Source organism: Salmo salar, chromosome 10 (genome assembly GCF_965601325.2).
Source record: "Salmo salar chromosome 10, fSalSal1, whole genome shotgun sequence".
Classification (NCBI taxonomy): Eukaryota; Metazoa; Chordata; class Actinopteri; order Salmoniformes; family Salmonidae; genus Salmo; species Salmo salar.
This window is the reverse complement of record NC_138300.1, coordinates 37,768,629-37,794,618: the sequence shown is the minus strand read 5'-3', so window position 1 is coordinate 37,794,618 and position 25,990 is coordinate 37,768,629. Positions and strand designations below refer to the sequence as shown.

General features: G+C 40.4%; 1 protein-coding gene across 4 annotated transcripts in view; it reads right to left on the bottom strand.

Moving 5' to 3' along the window:
* Window positions 1-9,251: 9,251 nt before the first annotated feature.
* LOC106560332 (pre-B-cell leukemia transcription factor 1) overlaps window positions 9,252-25,990 on the bottom strand; it is a 112,042-nt gene continuing 95,303 nt past the window's right edge. The window contains exons 3-10 of one of the 4 annotated variants that reach the window (XM_014123140.3): window positions 25,153-25,400; window positions 24,119-24,181; window positions 20,968-21,158; window positions 19,130-19,265; window positions 17,962-18,121; window positions 17,020-17,132; window positions 16,468-16,557; window positions 9,252-13,425 (exon numbers count right to left, since the gene is read on the bottom strand). In XM_014123140.3, coding sequence (XP_013978615.1) covers window positions 13,333-13,425; window positions 16,468-16,557; window positions 17,020-17,132; window positions 17,962-18,121; window positions 19,130-19,265; window positions 20,968-21,158; window positions 24,119-24,181; window positions 25,153-25,400 — 1,094 coding nt within the window. In that variant the 3' untranslated portion in view covers window positions 9,252-13,332. The remainder of the gene's footprint in view (window positions 13,426-16,467; window positions 16,558-17,019; window positions 17,133-17,961; window positions 18,122-19,129; window positions 19,266-20,967; window positions 21,159-24,118; window positions 24,182-25,152; window positions 25,401-25,990) is intronic. The other 3 variants (XM_014123142.3, XM_014123141.3, XM_014123143.3) reach the window with 3 other exon arrangements.

The following is a 25,990-nucleotide window of genomic DNA, read 5'->3' as shown; positions in this document are numbered from 1 at the left end:
GATGTGAGTCTCTTGTCAAATTACATATTTTATACTTTCCCTTTTTTTGTTTGTCCCAGTAGAGCTTGAAAAGCGGGGCGATAATGAAGTGGGTCTGAGGGTTTGGCTGACCTCTACCCACATTCAATTAGCACTTACTGGAGGATAATATGTGTAAAGATGAATTCTCCTGTTAAATATTTCAGTAATAATGTGTACGGAACATTTGTCACAAGATTAATTGCATGGTGCAGCAGAAGTGCCTTCGTGTGGAAAATAAGCCATGAAATGGTCATGTGGTGAATTTAGAGAGAGGGTGCATTGTTCTTATCATTCTCCTATTGATTGTTTTTTAATTCATAATTTGCTCGTGTTTCCTCAATCTGATTCGGATTCATCCTCCGATAATTGATTCTTATCTTTAATGATATGGTGGAATCTGCAATTTCCATTTAAGAGAAAGTGTTTAATATTTTCTAGGATACAATGAGCTTCAGGATGTCATTGAATGCCACCTAACATAAACCCATTATCTCTAGGTAGTGGCATGTAGGCTAGCGGTTAATAGTGTTGAAGCAGTAACCAAAAGATCACTGGATCGAATCCCCGATCCGTTGTGCCCTTGAGCAAGACAGTTCATCCTAATTGCTCCTGTAAAACGCTCTGGATACGAGCGTCTACTAAATGACTAATATGTAAATGTATGTGGCGTAGCTGGTGTGTCAATCAGGCCATCTTCCTTTGGATTAGTCTTCATATACATGGTGTTGAATTTTGAACTGACCATGAGGGGTCAGCACTGTTTCACAGCTGAGTCTTTTGTGACAATATTCCACAATCTACAGCAAATCTTTCAGTCTTTAGGATACAAGTTCATGGTCCAACCATACTCTGTGACTGTGATATTTTAGAGATTTTGTTGCCTTTTCTCTGACAATTATCATCATACTTACATATGTTACATGATAATTACAAATTTCTTCTCCCTGAGATTTGAGGATGAATACTTAACGTGACAGCTTCCTCCATATCCATGATCCTCTCTGAAAATCCCAGATTCCCCCGAAAACACCTCTGTAGATACAAAAGCCATTTTTGTGAATGTATGTAGCTAGCCCAGCAAGATAGTCTCGCAATGCTCACTTGGTTCTGGCTTTGTCTGCGAGGTGATTGCAATGCCAGTATGTCTTTGATCATCTAGACAGGAGAATGTTTAGCATTTCTCAGTTCAGTTTGGATTTATGTTCCAGAGAAGATTGATGGTTTTTCTTATGGGTTGGCTTTGAATTTTGGCTTTAAATTTTCTCTTGAAATAATTTCTTTGGGCACAGTTTGAGGGAAATATAGACTCTACATTCTTTGAAGAAGAGGATAAGGTCCATATCTGGCTCATTACGAAAGGTTTAGGCTAGCATTATAAAGCAACATTATAGCCTACAGTAAAACATCAAACTCCCACACCAGAAAACGGGCCAAAAGTATAATGTTTAAGTCACATGAAAGACCATGATGACACACTGATCTGTGAAATCTGATTTAAAACGCTTACGAACATGTCTCCTTTATGAACCTTTGAGTACCAGAGGAATCAGAAGAATTTATTAGATATGTGGGAGGAAAAGGAAAGGAAAGGAAAGACGTAGGCATTCCTTCGAACAACAATTAGTGCCTTTGCCAAACTGAACAGTTTCCAAATATGAAAACTGTAGACCTAAACCAATTTGAATATATAAACACTTAGACCAGATTTTAATCAATTTCAGTCCAGTTACAGTTGAAGTCGGAAGTTTACATACACTTAGGTTGGAGTCATTAAAACTTGTTTTTCAACCACTCCACAAATTTCTTGTTAACAAATTATCGTTTTGGCAAGTCGGATAGGACATCTACTTCGTGCATGACACAAGTCAATTTTCCAACAATTGTTTACAGACAGATTATTTCACTTCATCATTCACTGTATCACAATTCCAGTGGGTCAGAAGTTTACATACACTAAGTTGACTGTGACTTTAAACAGCTTGGAAAATTTCAGAAAATGATGTCATGGCTTTAGAAGCTTCTGATAGGCTAATTGACATCATTTGAGTCAATTGGAGGTGTACCTGTGGATGTATTTCAAGGCCTACCTTCAAACTCCTCTTTGCTTGACATCATGGGGAAATCAGCCAAGACCTCAGGAAAAATAATTGTAGACCTCCACAAGTCTGGTTCATCCTTGGGAGCAATTTCCAAATGCCTGAAGGTACCACGTTCATCTGTACAAACAATAGTACGCAAGTATAAACACCATGGAACCACACAGCCGTCATACCGTTCAGAATGGAGACGCATTCTGTCTCCTAGAGATGAACGTACTTTGGTGCGAGAAATGCAAATCAATCCCAGGACAACAGCAAAGGACCTTGTGAAGATGCTGAAGGAAACAGGTACAATAGTATCTATATCCACAGTAAAACGAGTCCTATATCGTCATAACCTGAAAGTCCGCTCAGCAAGGAAGAAGCCACTGCTCCAAAACCCCCATAAAAAAAGCCAGACTACGGTTTGTAACTGCACATGGGGACAAAGATCGTACTTTTTGGAGAAATGTCCTCTGGTCTGATGAAACAAAAATAGGACTGTTTGGCCATAATGACCATCTTTATGTTTGGAGGAGAAAGGGGGAGGCTTGCAAGCCAAAGAGTACCATCCCAACCGTGAAGCACGGGGGTTGTAGCATCATGTTGTGGGGGTGCTTTGCTGCAGGAGGGACTGGTGCACTTCACAAAATAGATGGCATCATGAGGGAGGAAAATTATGTGGATATATTGAAGCAACATCTCAAGACATCAGTCAGGAAGTTAAAGCTTGGTCGCAAATGGGTCTTCCAAATGGACAATGACCCCAGGCATACTTCCAAAGTTGTGGCAAAATGGCTTAAGGACAGAAAAGTCAAGGTATTGGAGTGGCCATCACAAAGCCCTGACTGCAATCCTATAGAACATTTGTGGACAGAACTGAAAAAGCGTGTGCGAGCAAGGAGGCCTACAAACCTGACTCAGTTACACCAGATTTTTCTGGATGAATGGGCCAATATTCACCCAACTTATTGTGGAAGGCTACCCGAAATGCTTGACCCAAGTTAAACAATTTATAGACAATGCTACCAAATACTAATTGAGTGTATTTGGTAGCATCTGGTAGCTTCTGACCCACTGGGAATGTGATGAAATAAATAAAATCTGAAAGAAATCATTCTCTCTACTATTATTCTGACATTTCACGTTCTTAAAATAAAGTGGTGATCCTAACTGACCTAAGACAAGGAATTTTTACTAGGATTAAATATCAGGAATTGTGAAAAACTGAGTTTAAATGTATTTGGCTAAGGCGTATGTAAACTTCCGACTTCAACTGTAATTCAGGAGGAACATTTTTTAATTTCAGTTTATTTCCTAAATTGACTGAATTAAAATGGCATCGACCCCAACCCTGGTCAACACTGCAGTATCTCCCTCACCATGATGTGTCCATCTCCAACTGTCCATCATCATATCACCCCCTTCCCAGCAGGACCCAGAGAGAGGCCCTTCCCTTAGCGATCTCTTCTCCTAGGAAAAAAAGGGGCTCTATTATCTCCTGCCTTCCAGGACCACAACCCTTCAGCACCTCAGTCCCTGTAATCAGACCGCAGCCCCTCAGAGACTGCCATGTCTCTGCTTCCTCATCCGTTTCCTCAGGCTTTCATTGCAGCCCTTCATACGGTGTATGATGGTTATTGTATTCATACAGTGTATGTCAATTGTGCTGGCAGACATTGGTTTTGTTAACACAATATGCACTCTGAATAACACTAACCTTGATATGAGTGTGCATTGTTTATTGTTTTGCCATTGAGACAGTCAATGTGGGCATTGGCAAGAGATTTGTGTGCATCGTGAATTATACTATGTTGAAAGTATTCAGACCCGCTTTTTCCACATTTTGTTACGTTACAGCATAATTCTAAAATGGATTCAATAGTTTTTCTCCTCTTCAATCTACACACAATACCAAATAATGACAAAGAAAAAAATGTTTGCCAATTTTACAGTTGACCGGGGCAGCTCTAGCAGGGCAGAAATTTGATGAACTGACTTGTTGGAAAGGTGGCATCCTATGATGGTGCCACGTTGAAAGTCACTGAGCTCTTCAGAAAGGCCATTCTACTGCCAATGTTTGTCTATGGAGATTGATGGATGTATGCTCGATTTTATACACCTGTCAGCAATGGGTGTGGCTGAAATAGCCGAATCCACTAATTGAATGGGTGTCCACATACGTTTGTATATATAGTGGATGTGTTCTTGAGAGTCTCACCTTTCCACACAGGGGTCATATTAGTGTGTATCACAAACTGTTTGGACGCTACAGACAGAAGTTGGCAGATCGGCTGTACTGACTTCAGAAGACACAATCGTGTTCATGAGAGTCTCATCTTTCCAGAGAGGGGTCATGTTAATTTGTAGTCCAAACCTTTCGGGCACTACTGACGATTTAGTGAGAAGCCCGATTTTCGAGATGTCTCATGGTCTGACAAAACAGAGCTCTAGCTCTGTCACCTTTCACTGCAAATGCGGAAGTTTTTAGGCAGATGCGGTGGATATATCTCGAGTTTAAATTGACAGATTTTTATGGGGATTTTGTATTATGCTAATTAATTTCCACGGGGTGCGGACATCGACCTTAGTGGGTGCCATGTTTTGTTTGATTTTTTTAAAATAAAAAATCGACTAAAAGATATGATGTCTTTATTTTGTCCAGACGTATAAATACAGTCACAAATGCAGAATTTCGACTAACTGTAAAAAAGAAAACATTGTGTAAAAATGTACTCTTCAGCTTTTTTAAAAACGCACCTGATACAATTCCTATTTTAAGAGGCGTGATACGGTCCTCTCTTGCTTAATTTTCATGATCTGAAAAGCGAAAGTTATCCTTGCTCAGCACTCATTGTCTTGGATACGTTGTAAATATGGGCCCAAAAGTTCTCAGTATATAAAGAGGATGGTGAATAACCCAGTTACCAGTATTTCCCTAGGTTAGTTATTGTATGTCTAAGAAGGCTAAAAGGGGATCCTGGAATTCCTTATTGACCATACTGCCATGGCTTTATATATATTGGCAGATATTTATATATATATATGCAAGAAAGCTTCCCTGGTGGCACAGAGGATAAAAGACCTGGCATGGGACCCAAACATTGCAGATTCTAAACCTCACATGTGCAGACTGTCAACATATGAAGCATAAAATATATGGTTGTGTTTGTGTGAGTAAATGCTCTTCAAATGTCCTATAATCGAAATTAAAATGGCATGTCTCTATATCACCTACAGTGCAGTCCTCAAATAAGAATTGCCATTAAATCTGGAGAGAAATAATGGGGATGTATTCCAATCTGCTATAATTTGCTATGCTGAGAATGTTGTGGTAATATTAGGTCAAACTTAAATATATATGTTCTTGAAATGTTCTGAAGACCTCCAAGACAAGATAAAATGTATATTGCGTGAACATCAATGGAATATTATGTTAAACCTAAAACAAATAAGCATTGAAATTGAACATCATAAAAACGTACTTATTTCATTCTTACAACATTAAAGAAATGTTTCGGTGCAACTTAACTAAAACATTGCATGAATGCCATCACAACTGAGCATATTTTGTGTTTCCACTGTTTCCACAACCTAATTACATGTTCTGGTAACCTTTAAATATATTTGAAAGGCTGTTCTGTCTACATTCTTGCAACATAAAAGGAATGTTTTGTGCACCCTGATACAAACATTATTTGAATGTGAGCACAACTGGACAGTTTCTGTGTTTTGCCAAAATATTTTTGGTTATGTCCCCACAATGTTACCAAAACCTAATTAAACATTCTGGAAACCTTTAAAGAACAGTGTTCTGGGAACATTCCTGTAACATCAGGTGAATGTTTTTTGCACTCTAAAAGGAACATTGTAGAATCATTCGCACAACTGGACAGTTTTTGTGTTTTGGGAATATATTTTGTGATGTCACCACAATGTTCTCACCAGACTGAGGCTCGTCACAACATCAGCTCTCTTGGTGTTGGTATGGAACATGTTCAGAATCCTAGGCGGTGTGGAAATACTGATAATCTATTAGTGAGAAGAGAATTGCATTGGATTACCGTTTGTCTGCCATGTCTCCTAAAGGTCTGAATCAAGAGTTTGATATCAAACCATTTCTTACATGAATATGTTACGTTTATTTGTCTTGCCATCCAGGTCTCCACTTGGACATTTTGTACGTATATATTAGATTTTCTGTAACTGCTCATTGATATCAAATTATTAGAGGTTTTTGAAGTAGGTCACTGTAATTATGTCTACGGCCACCGTGAGTCCTGCACGTAATGGTCAAATGGGTGGGTATTCCAACAGTTTTCAAGGTAATCTTATCAAGGTAATCTGTAACCTAGATTTGTATGTATATAATCCTTTATGATGATATATACATCTGTGGGTAATTATAATTGACTATGCACAAAAGTGAATTGAATTGTTTCCACACCCACCATGGGTCATGTGCGTAATGGTCATGTGAGGTGAAATGTGTATATTTTAGTCTGTTTGACCTGACGAAGATCCGTTTCGGATCAAAACGTTGTCAGTAAAGCGGTGAATTGGGAGCATAAACAGCCTTCCTGTTCCTCACCAGACTGTTCCCACAACCTAATGAAACATTCTGTGAACCTTTAAAGAACAGATTAAATGTCTTGCTGGAATATTCTTGCAACATCAGTCAAATGTTTTATACAAACATTCTATAATCACCACCATGAATGGAGAGTTTTTGTGTTATGAGAACATTGGCTGCGACCTAACGAATGTTCTGGGAACTTTCACAGAATCAATTTTGGTTAGCTGTGTTACGTCCATTGTAAGAAGGAGACCAAGGCGCAGCGTGAATATCGTTCCACATCTTTTATTTGAAAGTGAAACTTAGTCAAACAAACAATAAACTCTAAACAAACAACAAACCGTGACGACAGAGGTGCAACATGCACTAACTCAAAATAATCTCCCACAAACACAGATGGGAAAAACAACTACTTAAATATGATCCCCAATTGGAGACAACGGTGACCAACTGCCTCTAATTGGGAATCATACAAAACCCCCAACATAGAAAAAAGAAACTAGAACACAACATAGAAAAAAATAGCTAGATAAACATAATCTAGAATGCCCACCCAAATCACACCCTGACCTACCCAAATAGAGAAATAAAAAGGTTCTCTACGGTCAGGGTGTGACATGCTGGGAAAATATTACTGGCACATTGTGTTATTACATTACCTGTAAACCTAATGAGACTCTTTGGGGAATGTTCTGTGGTGGTTGTTAAAAATGTTGTGCACAACATTTTAGTGAATGTCAGGAGAACATTCCAAGGATATTTAATTTAAAACATTTTTGGAAAAATATTAATATTTTGTTATCTCTGAATTGCTGGGATGGACCGTGAGGGATTCTAAATACTGGCCAGCAATTAACAGCACATCTTTGATTTGCATTGTTCTTCTTCCTAACTTAATATGTTTCCCAGACACCAGTCCCTTGGCTGCTGACCTTCCAGAAAAACAGCCAATATGGCGGAAACAGTTTGTGTTTGAGAAGGAATTTATTCATGAAGTGCAGCTGGTAATAGCAGTATATACAGTATTGACAGAACTAGAGAAATTACATGCTTTTTACACTATATGTCCCTTCAGTTTGCCCAAGATACTAGAACAAGCGTCTGCCACCTCAAAACCAAGGGATCTTCAAGGGGATTATGCTACTGAATATTTATAAGAAGTGTTACTCTTACTAGAATAAAGAATATTGATAAGAAATTGTAAAGGCATGTGCACCTCTGGTTCATTCAGTAGGCTTTGCTTAGTCACTACACTTTATTGCACCACAAGTGTATGAGTGAAGTGTCCAGGGGCGGCAGGTAGCCTAGTGGTTAGAGTGTTAGGTCAGTAACTGAAATTTGATTGAATCCCTGAGCTAGCAAGGTAAAAATCTGTTATTCTGCCCCTGAACAAGGCAGTTAACCCACTTTTCCTAGGCTGTCATTGTAAATAAGAATTTGTTCTTAATTGACTTGCCTAGTTAAATAAAGGAAAATGTAAAAAAATATATGCATGGCTTAGTACAGGTGAAAACCATTAACCAGGCTATTTGCAAATGATTCAATAGAAAGGGCAACTGATTTGCTACTCAGTATGGGATTTATGCCTTTTCAAGAGGTTGCTGAGAACCTAGAGTAATTACTTAAACTCACAATGCCTTTTAGGTTTGTAAAGCCATGGTGAATATATTAAAGCATACAGTACACGCCCAACAGTTCCTCTCTTTCATCCTGCTAACAGAGCCTACAAGAAACCCTTTGATAGAAGCAAGGAGACATCCACATGTAATTATATTTGATCATGTTTGCATATGTCACTCCCACAGTCTCCGTCACGCTCTGCGATTTGGCTGCTCTCTCTGATTGTTTTGGAAACCCTTCCTAGCTCCTAATCCAAAAGTTGATTTCAACCCCTTTTCTCTCTCTTTCCTTTTTTCAGTATGTAGAAGAAGAAACAGATGCATTGGAAGAGTAGAATCAGACATCCTGTCTCATTTATCTGGAAGAGAGAGATAAGTGAGCACCCCGCCTCTCTCAGGGAACGCACATTAACCGTGCCTTGAAGGCTCCCTCTGCTATGTGTGGAGGGGAGGAGAGAAGTGAGTGGGGGAAGGGAGAGAGTGTCTGTCTGCTGTCCGTAAGCACACAGATTTTAGAAAACTGAGAAAACGTCCCCATCACATGCTCTCTAGCTCACCCCAGCTCTGACGCTATGTCAATAGTGAGAAAATGCCCGATGCTTTTCCATGTTTTTTAAGTGTGATGTGCGACGCTATCCAGAGGTGAAGGACTGACAAGTCTGAGACGTGTAAACTTGTGTCCTACAGTAACTCATGACCCTGACCCTGTTACTGAAGTCTGGAGGAGAAACTGCTCAAAAACATAATAAAAAGACAGTTAACTTTTTCTGGCTGTCACATGTCTTAAATCCACAGTCCTTGATTTGTTTCTTGGTCAACTGCAGCCCCGCTTCTTGGTTTTGCTATAAAGCTGAGGGATGGGGCTGGATAAATTAATTAAGGATTGTGCCTTTAAAGTATGGACATCTTCATAGTATGTGTGTGACAAGAAAAATCAATGAGGACAATACAAAAGTATGCAGCAAAAGAAACAATTTATTTGGAATATGCATTACTAGTACAAAGAAAGAGACCATAAAACCTACACCTTGTTAGCAATTTTTTTCTCCACGGAAAAACGGTTTTAAATAGGAATTAAAAAGACAATAGTTTTGCGGTTTCCATTTGTATACCTTTTTTTACATTTGCAGAGATCTTAAAAGTTAAAACCTGTCAAGAAAAAGGCTCCACGATTTCACTCTGAAATCTTTATAAAAAAATAAGTAACATTCAAAAACACTGCAGTACGGTATTTTATTAAAGAACAAAATACATGCAACAAAGAAAACATTTTATGTTGACAAATTTGACAGTTTCTTATTTCTTTTTATAGTATTTTTTTCCTTTTATATTCAAAGACTTAAAGCATCATTACATGAAGCTTTCAATAATACGGTGGTATTGGACAGGCAATGTGAAAAGTAGAGTAACGTTTTTTTTTTAGGGGCACTGCATCACAAAAGCTATTGTTCTGCTGGCCACATGGCTAAAATGATCAACAACAAAAAACAAACATCTGGATGGAAAGGCCAGGGTACACCACTCCAACATAGTCCACTTATAGGGTACACATGTTGTCCGTCAACTGAAAAAATATTTTGCTTCACTCATCATAGTACACGTCCACGTCTCCAAAAATGATATCAAATATAAAATGGACTGTTTGTGAAAGAAGGACTATGGTGGATTCAGCTGTGTGGTATTGTAGTTACACTGTATAATGTATATCTGTTACCATGGTATACGGATTTGGATGGACACTAACTTTTCACATCACCTTTAATTAACAGACAGTAAACATTTTAGAAGCAAGCTTGTGTGTCAATGCTTTAGACTGAAAGTACAAAGTGAACTGTGAGTGGATTATATCTGTAATGTGAGAGGAACTCTTTCCTACTATCTGTCTGTGTCTGTCAAACATTACTTTTTAATGAAATGTAACCTTTATTTAACTAGGCAAGTCAGTAAAGAACAAATTCTTATTTACAATGACGACCTACTGTTGCTGCTTTGTTTTAAAATGGATACTGTCCAATTACCCCCCAAAATGTAACACAAGAATAAAGGTGCACATCTACTTATACTCTATAGAGCATTCTTTAGCAAATTCACATGATGCTAGCAAGAAAATAAAATGTAACGTACTGTAAATCCTGTAACCACGCAAAATAAAAGCAAAACGATAAAGAAAAAAAATGATGATGCAAGTTATTCACAACATGAGGACATAACAATATATCCCAACATCTTCTGTATCTGTCTGTGTGCCATCAGGGTTAGTCTTTTCCATCTCATATCTATAAACAAACACTAGTGTATTTTTGGTTTTGTAGTACAGAGAGAGTACCTGAACAATTCTATGAGATGAATACTTAGAGTGTTGGACTAGTAACTGAAAGGTTGCAAGTTCAAATCCCCGAGCTGACAAGGTACAAATCTGTCGTTCTGCCCCTGAACAAGCAGTTAACCCACTGTTCCTAGGCCGTCATTGAAAATAAGAATTTGTTCTTAACTGACTTGCCTAGTTAAATAAAGGTAAAAGAAATTGGTTAAGCCGAATCCAATCTATAGAGCTGAAGCTTCTGCAGTTATTTTTTGGTATCAAGGGAATGGTAGGGTAGATATGTTGAATTGCACAAGAAGGCAATGTGTAATTGTGTGTAAGCAAATACTGTAGCTACAACAAAATGAAAAAATCTAATATCCCATTTTGGGTTTTTTGCATAATTTCGACTCAAGTCAAATGCTAGGAGAAAGCTGTAATATAAGAGTGAGTAGAGACCAACCTTCACAACCAAAATGTAAAAACAGGATGATACACCGGATGTTCAAACTCAGTGACAATAAGAAATGGACAGAAATATACTATTGAAAAAAATAAACTAATTAGCACCAATAACACGAAATTATGAGGGAAAAGAGTAACTTTGAGAAAGATTTCAGAATTGTGTTTAGTTGTGTATTCCATGACTACCACCTGGTTACACAACATCAGAATGAACATTTACATTAAAATGCCTTTTTTGCACTTACACAAGTGGTTTTGGTTACCAGCAGTATTTGGCTATTTTGATAACACTGATGTACAGTGATAGTGGTAGTGTATGTATGTATGTGTATGTACACACACCATATGTTCAAAATATGAAAATGATATAAGCATATTATTAATGTGTGTTCTCTGTACTGTGTTCTTCTCTTTGACAAATACATATGTTACCCTTCATAGGGTAATCACTGGAAGTGACTGTGCTTAAAAACATTATATTGGCTTATTTTAATTTATGCTAATGTACTCACTGATTAAGTGTTCTGGGTACATTTTTTAAACTGATACTCAGTCCACAAACAATATGTCAAGTGCAGGAAATGCATTAGAATTCCAGTAGATAGAATCACCATGAAGTTAGAATCACCATGAAGTTAGAATCAGCATGAAGCTAGAATCACCATGAAGCTAGAATCACCATGAAGCTGGATTCACCATGAAGCTAGAATCACCATGAAGCTAGAATCACCATGAAGCTAGACAAAACATGATCCATTTCTTTATAACCTTCCAAACCATCCCTTCCATTCATTCTGGAGCATACCGTTACTCTTTTGTGTTTTGCTTATGCATTGTTGACCACTCATTCAGTTTGAACAGAACACACGCCATTGTTGACCACTCATTCAGTATGAACAGAACACACGCCATTGTTGACCACTCATTCAGTATGAACAGAACACACGCCATTGTTGACCACTCATTCAGTATGAACAGAACACACGCCATTGTTGACCACTCATTCAGTTTGAACAGAACACACGCCATTGTTGACCACTCATTCAGTTTGAACAGAACACACGCCATTGTTGACCACTCATTCAGTTTGAACAGAACACACGCCATTGTTGACCACTCATTCAGTTTGAACAGAACACACGCCATTGTTGACCACTCATTCAGTATGAACAGAACACACGCCATTGTTGACCACTCATTCAGTATGAACAGAACACACGCCATTGTTGACCACTCATTCAGTTTGAACAGAACACACGCCATTGTTGACCACTCATTCAGTATGAACAGAACACACGCCATTGTTGACCACTCATTCAGTATGAACAGAACACACGCCATTGTTGACCATTCAGTTTGAACAGAACACACGCCATTGTTGACCACTCATTCAGTTTGAACAGAACACACGCCATTGTTGCACTAAAAATGTGTCATGTTTTATTGACCATTGTAGAAGCTCTGAAACAGAATGCCTAAAATGAGGAGGAACATTTAAATCTCAAGGTTCTCCTTTCAAATCATCCCATTGTTATCTACTAACAAGAAATGTTATTAAGCTACGGTATGTGATGTGAAACGTCAGATGGATATGTATTTTTCCACAAGCACAATGTCATATTATAAAAATTCCCCTCCTGTGTTGAACTTTGGCACTATGGACAAAACAAATGTTGGGAATGAAGTAATTATATAGGGTAAAACTTGTCACAAAGGCAAAACTGTCCTCAAAACAAGCCTTGAGACAGGACAAGGGAGATTGGGAGCTACTGTCAATGTCAGTAATTACAAAGAAAAAAAAACAATGCTTTTTTAGAAGTTGTTGTTTTGTTGTTATTTTCAATAGAGGTAGTGAGAAAAGCATTTCAATCTACAAGATACGGGCAATACTGTGTATACGTGTTGTAACTATTTGCATACTGTGTTATAAGTCAGATGATCACACAGAGGCAAAATGGATATCTGGTGAAGAAAACTGTACAGACAGACAATGAATGAGGTCGTAGATAAATGGCTGAACAGAGCCCTACTCAGGCTACTGACTGACTGTGTCATAGTTGGTTGTAGAGACGGGACATAAGACATGAAGAACTGTCTGTGGTGGTGATGATGGCGTTTCATCCTGTAGTCCCCACCTGTAGAGAGAGGTCTCCTGCTCTGTGACCAGTCTAGTGTCACCTCCAGTTCTGACGGGGAGCTGACTGGGGGCTGGCTGATCGAGGGTGGAGGTTGGGGGTGTCTGGATGGTGGTGGAGGAGGAGGGTGGAGGGATCAGTTGGACGTGTCAGAGTGAACACTTCCAGGTCCTTCTGTGGGTGATGTCACTGATGAGGGGGTGGTTGCATCCTGCCAGCCTCCGTTTGCCTGAGAGAGACAAAAGAGACAGAAGGAGAGAGGAAAGATGAGTACAGGCATAGGACACAGGCATATACCCATAACATAGGTTTTCTCTGGCTACGGGTTAAGTGAGCAATGTGTCAAGAAGCAGTGCGGCTTGGCAGCATCGTGTTTCGGAGGACGCATGGCTCTCGACTTTTGCCTCTCCCGAGTCCGTAGCTGAGTTTCAGCGATGGGACAAGTTAAAAAAAAAAGAAAGAAAAAAGTTTTTCTATGCTTTTTTTCTCTCTTTTCTTTCAGAGTACATATTCATTATGCAGTTCAATAAGATTATTATATCATCTCATCTGCAGCATTGAATGCTGTATCTGTGAAGTCCTGAGGGCACATGTAGTAACTACGGTATGAGCTTTAGTCCTAATGCTGGAACAACTCCTAAACTACTCAACCTATAATCCCCTAGAGCCTCAAGCCAAATCTGCATTGGACGAACATCTAATTCACTCAAATTACAGTAAACTAGACCTCATATTTCAGAATGGAATTGTCATAAAAATTGTACTTGTTTGAAGCAACTGAAAATTCTGTAAATCACAAATATCACTATCAGATCACATACAGGGCAATGAGTATAATGAAAACATTTTTGTCTTCACTTCAAAACCAATATGATTGCAATCTTGTATCACTGGGATTGATAAAAACGGCTGCCACATTTAACGACACACATAATAACAGTGACAACATCTGAAAAGGACCTTAAAACAAAAGTCACAAAACAGTCCTAAGAGGAATCAATGGTAGCAAATTATGACATTGGAAGATTGAATGAAAACACAATGAAAGACTTGTAGGCCATTTCCAGTCCTGGAGACGAGCCTGCTAAAGAGCATTTGGGATATTAATAGCAAATTTCATGCCATCAGAAAAAATGGAAATGGTCCTCGACAGCCTTTAATTTCAAAGCCCGTTATTTCAGGCAGAAGAAAGTCTGTAATAAAAAATGGAGAAAAATAAAAGTCTTAAAATGTCTGACTTTGGTGACACTCTGTCTATTTCCTAACTGTAATTACTGCTCTAGTCTACCACAAATCACATTATGCATCTGCTCAGTCATTATCAACACAGAGAAGGGAGGCTTTTCATCGTGTAACAGATAGATAGGACATATTCCCGACCTCTCTTTCTCGTGTCTTTCTCTCTCTCTCTTCTCCGTCTGTAAAGCTGGACGAGCACAAAGGTCATTCACTGTTTCTAAGCTGACAGCTTTCCTGGGCTTTACTTTGTGAATAGGTTTGATACTGAAGTAAATCTGTCATTTTTAACACAAATACTATTGAAGTATATTGCTGCAGAGAGACAAAGGAAATAAACTACATAGTAATCAAACCCACTCCAGAATACTAAAATGTATAAATCATTTATTATATCTCCCCAAATCCTATATTGAGAACGGGGAACCATATTTTATGTGCTATTTTATTAGAACATTTAAAAAATATATATATAAAATGTCCTCTGCTCTTAAATGTTAATTCCAAAAATCACTGGTTAGAACCGCTTACCATTCAGATAAGATGATATCCTTCTCTTACCATACAGATAAGATGATATCCTTCTCTTACCATTCAGATAAGATGATATCCTTCTCTTACCATTCAGATAAGATGATATCCTTCTCTTACCATACAGATTAGATGATATCCTTCTCTTACCATACAGATTAGATGATATCCTTCTCTTACCATTCAGATATGATATCCTTCTCTTACCATTCAGATAAGATGATATCCTTCTCTTACCATCCAGATAAGATGATATCCTTCTCTTACCATCCAGATAAGATGATATCCTTCTCTTATCATACAGATAAGATGATATTCTTCTCTTATTATGCAGTAAGAGGCTCTTTTAAGGCTATGAACATGTGTGGAAAATAACATATTGTAACATTTTAGGATACAGTGGAGCAAGCAGGCGTCCAAGGATAACGATATCCATGAGGTCAGAGTGCTGTCTGAGAACAGCGCTTGACAACTTTAGTACTGCTCTCTCAGGGTTATCACAGCCTGTTCTGTGGGAGGGAGACGAGCGGAGAGCGAGCCAGGGAGGGGTATTTGAATACACTACATACATGTTTTTTTTTCACAGGAGACATTTCATCTCATTATCATACGGCCATTGAGGCACGACGAGTGAGGCTTAGGGACGTGAGAGGAAGCCAGCAGCCGAGCTGCACGGCTGTGTGTGACTGTGACCGTCCTCTCTCGTCCTCGTCGTAGCTTTCACCGCAGCACGCCGCCGCAGCTCGCTGTCAGGGCCATTAGAGTGGTGGGAGCATGATCTGAGCAATTCGCTTGGATTGCTGTCCTAAGTCCACACTCCGCTCTCTTGTGTCTGTCTTATCGATTTCCCCTTTTACGACACGGGTTGTCGCTGTGAATTTCCCTGCTGTTTGCAGCCGCCAGCTAACCTCCCCCCTTCTTCCCCTCCTCTTCCCCCACCCTCAACCAAAACACACACACACACACTCACTCTCCTACCCCATCTCCTAAAAGATAAGAATGAAATATAACATGATGGAAATATACCCCCATGTTACGCCCCCGGTGCTTTATCTAGGGTTAGCGCTTTGTTTATTTTTATTTTTAATGTGACTGCTCTGGGGTTGCTTTGATAGGACTCTGGACCTGCAGTGATAATCAGGGTCAGGTGGTCGGCGGGGGCGTTGGGGGGGAGGGGCCCCCGAGCCGCACGTCGCAGGAGGTGTCACCTGCTTGTGCCGTCCCTGCACAGCTACATGGCCGTGAATGGCTGCAGGTGCTGCGGGAGAGCTGATTGAACTTGACAGGCTCAGCCGGCTGTGCCGTGTGTGTGTGGCCAGCCCAACGCTGTTCTGCCGGCCAGCCCAACACTGTTCTGCCGGCCAGTGCGTTGCTCTTGGCATGACCGATACAGAAGCAATCAACTAGGTGACTGTGGTGGAGCTGAGACAAACCCTACTAAGTGTCATTCTGAGCCCTATGGCTTTGAAATAATTGGTAGGGAAGAGAGTTGTTTTCTACTGACATTGATGCTCTGTTGACTGTACATCTGGCTGGCTGTGAGGCCCTCACTGTATCCGCCTGTCTGACTGATAACATGGCGAAGGGTATCCACCTGAAACACAACACAGGAACACAGACAAAGCCAGGTCAGAGCAGACAAGACAAACACAAAGACCAGAAGGAAAGTAGTATTATAATACAGTCCAGGCAGAGAAAACGCACATGAACTACATCCAGCCATTGACAAGAAGAAGCAAGATAACCAAAACATTATGTATTTAGAAGACTGTCGAAAGGATGAACTAATGGCATATAAAAAGAGCTGCAGAGAGTATTACATTATTTTCATCACTACACTCACTGTAAGCATGTTTTAGTAACAATTGTGGATAACAATACCTTGAAAACCCTATGTAGTGGTGGTATTAGGAGCCCAAAGTGAACCAGACACTAGAGCAGTACTGAGATTCCTGTGGTGCGATTAATGTCGATTACAAGGCCTGTTCTTCAGGAAGTGGGTCTGGGTCTGTTTCTATAGTAGTGTCTTCTGCACTGCTTAGTTATATGGCCCTACCTGTGACTGCACGTTGGCTCCAACCTGAGCACCTTGGTACGAGTCCCCATTGAGAGACTGCACGCTCATGAACAAGTCGCCAGAGTTTGACATGTTAAAAGAGCCAGCAGAACCTGGAAGAAGAAAGAGGGAGCACTGGAATCACAGAGCAGAGCGAAAGAGGAGCGAGCAGAGCAGGATTCAGCCACTTGGCCCCGTCCAGGGTTGGCCCCATCCAGGGTTAGACCCGCCCAGGGTTAGACCCGGAGAAGCACCATGCAAAGTGTTAATAGAGCTTAAGCTGGAGTTAGAATATAGAGCTAGAGTTAGAATACAGAGCTAGAGTTAGAATACAGAGCTAGAGTGAGAATATAGAGCTAGAGTTAGAATATAGAGCTAGAGTTAGAATATAGAGCTAAAGTTAGAATATAGAGCTAGAGTTAGAATATAGAGTTAGGGCTAGGGCAAAAGTGAGCAGACAGATTAGAGAGTGGCAGCATAATGCTGAGGGAAAGGTGAGTCAAGCACCGACATCAGGGGCGGTTGTTGTTGTTGTGCCCATTTGTCAATATGAAAGTAGAATGATAGTATGTTTCTACAGTCAAAATGCTTAGCATCATGATATGTTATGTGTTTCTGTACAAATGTTATTCATGTTCAACAAGATTAATTCATTCATTAAATTTGTAAATGAAAATGGTACAACAAAAATGTAATGTTCTGACAGTGTAAAAGAGTAAGTATTGAGATAAAATAGGAGAAAAGCTGTGTTAATTGAAAAGAAAAACAGCAGGGCAGAAATCATTGATATGAGGCCCAGGTATCCTACTCTTGGACAAAGCCTTTTTTATTTTTTCTATTTTGAAGAAAAATATCCTTGTCTCATATAGAGAGTTTATTCAGAGCCTTCCATATATTGTAGCCTATCTTTAAAAAGGGTAAACCATTGGTATTGTTCTTTACCTGCAGAATTTGGGGTGGAGGGCGAATTAGCCTGGCTTCCATGTGAGGAAACGTTGGTTGCGTTGACTGCAGTTTTGGCAGCATACATATTGGCTTCTTCCTGGAACTTTCCAATGTTTTTCTTGTATCTGATTCTTTTGTTTCCAAACCAGTTGGAAACCTGTACAAACAATGTGCAAATTGTAAATTATTTTGTTACACAAATTATTTCCCACATTTCTAATGAGCAAATTGTGAGCGTGAAATCAGAATCAGAATGAGTTCTGCATGCGTGGCCTTCCACTGTCTGGCATATCATATATATGACAGGGAAGGAAGACTTTTTCTGCATCCCAAATGGGCCCTGGTCAAAGGTAGTGCAGTATAAAGGGAAAAGGGTGCCATTTGGGACAGCCTTTGAGGTAATAGTGAGTGCTCCCGCTGGCTACATAGACCAGTGCTGTGAATCCACATTAGTGGCAGAAGGGAATGATTGCCAATAACAGTCTAATTATGTCAGTATGACTGCAGCTATAATCAGAGCTCACGCTAGCACCAATCAGTCAACACCCGCTAGCTAACACCCATTACAGCTAATGGACTCCCCGATGAAGCTACCGGGATAAGCCAGCTAGCGCTAATGATAAACAACATTAAAATGAAAAAAATAATCAATCCTGTTGCAAAGTTTGAAACAAACGCAGACAGAAGGTAGGTTATTTTATTACAGACCCAGGAACACAGAGGTTGTGTCCCAAATGGACCCCTATTCTCTATGGGCATTGGTCAGAAAGGGCTCTGGTCAAAAGCAGTGCATTATAGGGAATAGGATGCAATTTGGGGCACAGACAAAAGCTCAGCTAATCATTCAGACCCTGAAGCACGTTGTTTTCATCAAACGATGCCCAGATGCATCCTCAAAATCATTTTACATAAACTTAATGAAACCGTTTGAGGAGATTACCCATTTCCGAATGATGGATGAAAAACACAGAACATTACTGCTGTTTACCTTGGTATTGTTAGTGCAATCTAAATAACATTATCAATCATCATATTACACTATCAATGTAGTCCCTGAGATGTATCCTTTGAATTAATAAAAGAATAATAAATAATCCACTACTGTCTCTAGTCCTGTTCTAGGTGTAGTGTGGTGTTCCTGTAGACAGGTGGTGCTGTACTGTACCTGTGAAACTGTGATGGAGCACTTCTTGGCCAGCTCTTCCTTGGCCTCCTCACTAGGGTAGGGGTTAGACAGGTGGGAGTAGAAGTACTCATTCAGGATCTCTGTCGCCTGCTTGTTGAAGTTCCGTCTTTTCCGTCTGCACGGAGAATGATAGAGATTGGTTAGTTAGGACCAGAAGAAACACCATGCACAATACATACTGTTCATAGGGCCTGGTCAATCTAATGCCTGCATACAGTAAATGCGTCAAAGCCACTTGCGGTAAAAAGCAAAACTTGGGCACCACATACAGTAACAATACAACTGCCATCCAATTCAATACAATACATTCAATACAGCTGCCTAACCTGGTATGAAAGATGTTCTCAGAGGTTCACAAATAGAAATAAACACTGCCTGCAAATCCTGACAAACAACACAACACTACACTTTCTTATTAAAAGATAGACAATGTGCTGTAAACATGACCCGTTCAGCTCACTGACTCCTCCATCTCTTCCTCCATCTCCACCCTCTATTAGGTTATGTCTGCATGTGCCACATCTCATGAGAGAGTTTTACATAAGCTGGGAAGGGAACCCTGTAAAATGTTTGACTCCGTGCATCGGGTCAACTGACTGGTTAGAGAGATTTGTGCTGAAATCTCCACCCGGCACTCCAAAAGCCTGCATGAGAATATGTAAATGAACACAGCATGGTGTTAGGGCAGGCTGCAGATTAATCAGTAGAGCTGAGACTGGTAGAGCAGTGCCCCTCTCTCTCTCTCTCTCTCTCTCCCTCTCTCTCTCTCTCTCTCTGGCTATCTCTCTCTCTTTGGCTATCTCTCTCTCTCTCTCTCCGCTCTCTCTCTCTGGCTATCTCTCTCTCTCTGGCTATCTCTCTCTCTCTCTGGCTATCTCTCTCTCTTTCTCTCGCTCTCTCTCTCTCTCTCTCTCTCTCTTTCTCTCTCTGGCTATCTCGCTGGCTATTTCTCTCTCTCTCTGGCTATCTCTCTCGCTCTCTCTCTCGCTCTCTCTCTCTTTCTCTCACTGTCTCGCTCTCTCTCGCTGTTTCACTCTCTCTTGTTGTCTCTCTCTCTTTCTCTCTGTCTCTCTCCCTCTGTCTCTCTCTCGCTGTCTCTCTCACCCTCTCACTTAAAGCCCTTCCCTTGCCTCCCTCCCTGCACCAGCACCACAGCCACAATCATTTACAAAATAATAGTTGAGGATCTTTGTGAGAAGAGCAAAAGCCTAATTTAAATGTTATGCCTCTGACTCCGACTCTGAATTAGATTTATCCTTGGAGAAATGTATGCAAATCCAAAACATGCATCAAAAGAAACAAGCGATTATATTTAAAAATGGAAAACATTTAGCGTTATGGAGCCTTGAGAGAGGAGAGGATTGTCAGTGTCCAAGCAGCAACCTCGTATGTGCTGGTCCAAATGGCTCCCAGAGATGTACTGTCTGTAGGCTCAAAGGCTTGGAAGATTTTGGAAGATCAGTTGTGATGTTGTTGTATAGAGTGGTGGTAAGCTGTAGAATAACCTGCTGTGGACATTACTACTACATTATGCTACTATGCTACTATAAAAAAAACTTTATGTGAATATTGCACTTACAGGTAGGGACATGGCTAGCTACGCAAGTCAACAAAACATTGCAGTGGTACAGTGACTTTGTATGTGGTCATTTGTACAGCTGTAAACACACACACACACACACACACACACACACACACACACACACACACACACACACACACCACACACACACACACACACACACACACACACACACACACACACACACACACACACACACACACACACACACACACACACACACAGAGACACACACCTGGCATCGAGGAAGCGTGAGCGTAGGATCATGACTGCTTCGCAGGTGCTCTGTTTAAGCTGCATCTGGATGGAGCTGAACTTGCGGTGGATGATCCCCACCATGCGCTCTATCTCCTTGGGAGAGATGGGCCGCGTGCGACTCTGCTCCCTCAGCAGGTTCATCACATGGGTTGTGAACTCGTTACAAGCCTGCAGAGGGGGGAAGAGACAAACAGAGAGAGAAGGTGAACAGATAAATGGTCATTTAGTCAATTAGCAGACACTGTTATCCAGTGTGACTTCAGTTTATTCTATCTAGACAGTCAAAATAAATGTTGTTGGTGAGAGTGCCCATAGCAGCCTCACCATGGTGGAGAATTACTGCATTGCTATTGTAAGACCTTGCCATATCTTTTACTGTTGGACTAAAGCCAGTGTCTGCATGCAGAGTGAAATTATACATGGTATTCTAAGTGAATCAATGTCTTGCACATAGACAGAAAATAAAAATGAGATGGAAATCAAGCAGTGTTTAATGCATGCAGTTCTGGGGAATGCTTCCACGTTGGGAAGCCAAGGAGGAATATAAGTGGTGACATTTTTCATATTAAACAGAAGTGGCGATGGCAACTGGAAGTGTCGTCTTTAAAAAAAAGGAGACATTGGGAACTGACAGCTGCTAGTCCCTGCTGACGAGCAGCACACCTCCTCTTCTCACCGCAGCCGAGTCGCAGCCGAGAGGCTTGAGAGATGAACATGCCATGATGTTATACTCATCCTCCTGTGTGGCACCAGGCGTGAACCTGACATGATATTACAGTATACCTCTGTCTCTCTCCCTCTTTCGGCCCCTGTATTTTTCTCTTTCTCTCTAACTCTCTCTCCCTCTTTCCTTGTCTCTCCTTTTCTCCTTCTTTTAATCGCTCTCTCCCGCTCTCTTTTTTTATCTCGCTCTTTCTCTCTGTCCCTGTCACTATGCAATATGTCTGTCATTTTACACTTCTCAAAGGTCTTTATTGACATGAAAGTAATAGTTATGAACGCAGCAGGGATGTGAATGAAGAGAGACAATAAACACAAAAATGACTGTACAATGAATGTAAATGACAGTGAATCGGTGGTTATGATATGAGAGGTAAGGTGCAGAGTGGTCATGGTGTCACACAGTGATGTATGGGGATGACAGTGAAGCCATCTGGCACAGGCACAGATAGATTAGAGACATACAGTGCCTTCAGAAAGAATTCACACCCCTTTTTTTCCACATTCTGTTGTGTTACAAAGTGGGATTCAATCAATTGTAATTTTTTTGTCAATGATCGACACAAAATACCATGGAAGAAAAATTAGAACATTTGTCAAATAAAACACTAATATATGTTGATTAGATAAGTATTCAACCCCTGAGTCAATACATGTTATAATCACCCTTGGCAGTGATGACAGCTGTGAGTTTTTTGGGGGTAAGTCTCTAAGAGCTTTCCACACCTGGATTGTACAATATTTGCACGTTATTTTTTTTATTCTTCAAGCTCTGTCAAATTGGTTGTTGATACTTGCTAGATAACCATTTTCAGGTCTTACCATAGATTTTCAAGCAGATTTAAGTAAAAACTGTAATTCACTGTCTTCTAAGTAAGCAACTCCAGTGTAGATTTGGCCTTTTGTTTTAGGTTATTGTCCTGCTGAAAGGTGAATTAATCTCCCAGTGTCTGGTGGAAAGCAGCCTGAACCACATTTCCTCTAGGATTTTCCCTGTGCTTAGCGCCATTCTGTTTCTTTTTTATCCTGAAAACTCCCCAGTCCTCAACTATTACAAGCATACCCATAACATGATGCAGCCACCACTACTGTATGCTGGTACTCAGTAATGTGTTGTATTGGATTTGCCCCAAACATAACACTTTGTATTCAGGACAAAAAGTACATTTCTTTGAGACATTTTTTTGCAGCATTACTTTAGTGCCTTGTTGAAAACAGGATGCATGTTTTGGAATATTTTTATTTTTATACAGGCTTCCTTCTTTTCACTCTTTCAATTAGATTAGTATTGTGGAGTAACTACAATTTTGTTGATCCATCCTCAGTTTTCTCCTATCACAGCCATTAAACTCTGTTACTGTTTTAAAGTCACCACTGGCTTCATGGTGAAATCCCTGAGCAGTTTCCTTCCTCTCATGAGTCTATGCAACTTATTATGTGAAATTTTACTCCGTAACTTATTTAGGCTTTCCATAATAAAGGGTTTGAATACTTATTGACTCAAGACATTTCAGCTTTAAATTATTTTGTAAAAATGTCAAAAAACATAAATCCACTTTGGATTTATGGGGTATTGTGTGTAGGCCAGGCTGTAACACAACTAAATGTTACATTTTGTAACACAACAAAATGTGGAAAAAGTCAAGGGGTGTGAATACTTTCTGAAGGCACTGTACGTCATGATGACAACATTGGTTAACACACACGCAGACCTAGCACAGAAACGTATAGCCTGGTTCACGTGTACAGTATGTGGGCCTTATCTGAAACAAAACGCATGCAAACATGGTTGAGGTAGTACAATGTTCTGCTTGGGATTCTACTGGAAGTATTATAAGCTTGCAGACATTCTGTCCCCTGATGGCCTGTCGCATTGCATAAATTACAAATAAACTTCTTGAAAAAAATAAATAAATAAAAAATACATTTAAAAACCTGGTAAAGCTGTTAGCAAAGCTACTAATAAATAGTGGTAATAAATCATGAGTGAGTTATAGTATTTTGTCTCCCTAAGCAACACTACTGCTTTACAAGACTGGGTTGCCATCCAGTTCTAATCCTAACCCTGACAGTGGGAGTCTGTTCACTATCGCTGAGATTGCAAGGGGAGGGAAGTGTGGTATAAAGTGCTGGTTTTGAAAGCTCTGGGTTGTAAATAAAATCACAGGAGCCAAGTTCACATTGGATTCTGAATAGATTCAGTTACTCCTAATCCAGCTTTATTAAAACTAGCCAGATGTGAAAAAATGTACTTGATTCAAGACATCCTGAATAAAATGTGTCTATTTGGTAAAAAACCTAACCAAAGTAAAAAATAATAATGTTGTTAAATTAATCATATTATGACTATAAAATATAGTATATCTCTTTAGTGTATGGGAGGGCAGTGGTCTGCAGTGGAGGAGTACCTTGTTTCCGTTGCCATGACTCCCTGTGTAACTCTCCCCCCTCCATCCGCCATGGGATACCATCTTAAATACAGTATATTACATATATATTACATATAATATATTATTATATAGTACATTGTCAGCATGTGATGGTGGCATAGTCACAGGACTGTTTCCCACACTACTCCCGACTGCTACAGCCCTGCCTATTGTATGTGGCTCCAGGGTGAAGTTTCCCCTAGGTACAGATCTAGGATCCGCTTCCCTTCCCCCAATCCTAACCTTAACGAATAGTTGGGAAAATGTAAAACTGACCCTAGATCAGCGTCTAGAGGGAACTTCACCCTACTCCACTGTATGTATGTTTCAGGATGGCAACCCTGTCTATAGACTAGACTAACATCACAACACTCTGGCTTTGCTTTTTTATATGAATGAAAATGTAAGCAGTGTCTAGAGCTATACGGAAAATACATCTGCATTTCATCTAACAGGGCATGCATTCATTCCAGCCAGTCAGGGCTTCATGTTTGACTGTGTGCATATTGGTTTGGAAAGTAGACATAACGCTATGCAGTAAAATCCACTCTGATTTATTGGCATGGTACATAATGACATGGAGGAGAAGAGAAGGAAACTGCACATTACATGGGGATTCAATGGGGATGAGAGAAAATCTGTCAAATATATCTTTAGATGGATGCCATAAATGTAGAAAGTCTCCTAATTTGTTATGTAAATATCAGAAATGAAGTTGCCTTTCTATTGTTTCTGACTGGTGACGTGTCATCAACATGAATGGACATGAGTCAGTGGGTTACAACACTGTGTTGCAGTGGGGTTAGCAGGGCTTGGATGGGTTTAAAAGGATCATTAGCCTGAAGTAGTAATATGGATGGCAGGTAGTCATATGTTAATAAATAATCACTGTGATGGGAATGGTGATGGAGGAGCTGGTGTGTTCGGGTTACACGGTTAGAGTATGTGATTATGGTAAAAGGCACCAAAGACAGTAGTTCTCTGAGGGATGAGTGTATCCTGTCCACTCTCACCTGTTCGTATTTCTCCAGTTCTGTGTGGTAGATCTGTCTGATCTGAGAGAGCTTGGCTCTGTAGTCCGAGTGTTCCGCTGAGTTATCCGCTCCTGCCCCGCCTCCTGAGGCTGCAGCTGCAGCCGCAGCCGCTGCAGAACCGCCCCCCTTCTCCGGTCCAGACACGCCCTCCGCCAGCAACATGTTGTCCAATCGCATGAGCTGGGCATCTGGAGGCTCCTCCTCCTGGGCGCCACGGATACTCAGCACTACAAACGAAAGGAAGGGGTCAGAGGTTAGAGGCCAGTCACGCAGGTCCCCAATCACAGCAGCATAACACCGTAACAAGCTGTCGGCTGTAGGCAGCGCTCCACGCCCTGCCTGATTCCACACCTGTCACACACACACACCACGCCTAACACGCCTAACACACCTAACACACACATACCGCGCCTAACACATCCTCTTCCTCTGGCCTGAAGAGCAACGGTGCAGCAGAATTGTTTTCTTTTCACCACAGTAACACCTGGTGGTGCATCCATGTGGACTGTAAAAGCCAGCAGTATGTGTGGCAACGAGTAAAGAGCAGGCTCAGACTGAGACTTCTGAAGTACAGTGTGTAGTGTAGCTTGCAGTAGAGGTATGTAGTGTAGCTGAAGTGTAGCTGGCAGTAGGACCTCACTGTCTGGATGGGGTTCATCCAGTTGATAAATCACCTGCCTCTTTATGGCTCATGCCAGAACAAAGGCTATGTAGCTAAAGACTGGCAAGACTGCACATAATAAAACTCAATTTATATAATTTCATTAATTTAAAATGCAACTTCAATAATAAATACCAGAGCAGAGGCCAACACTGT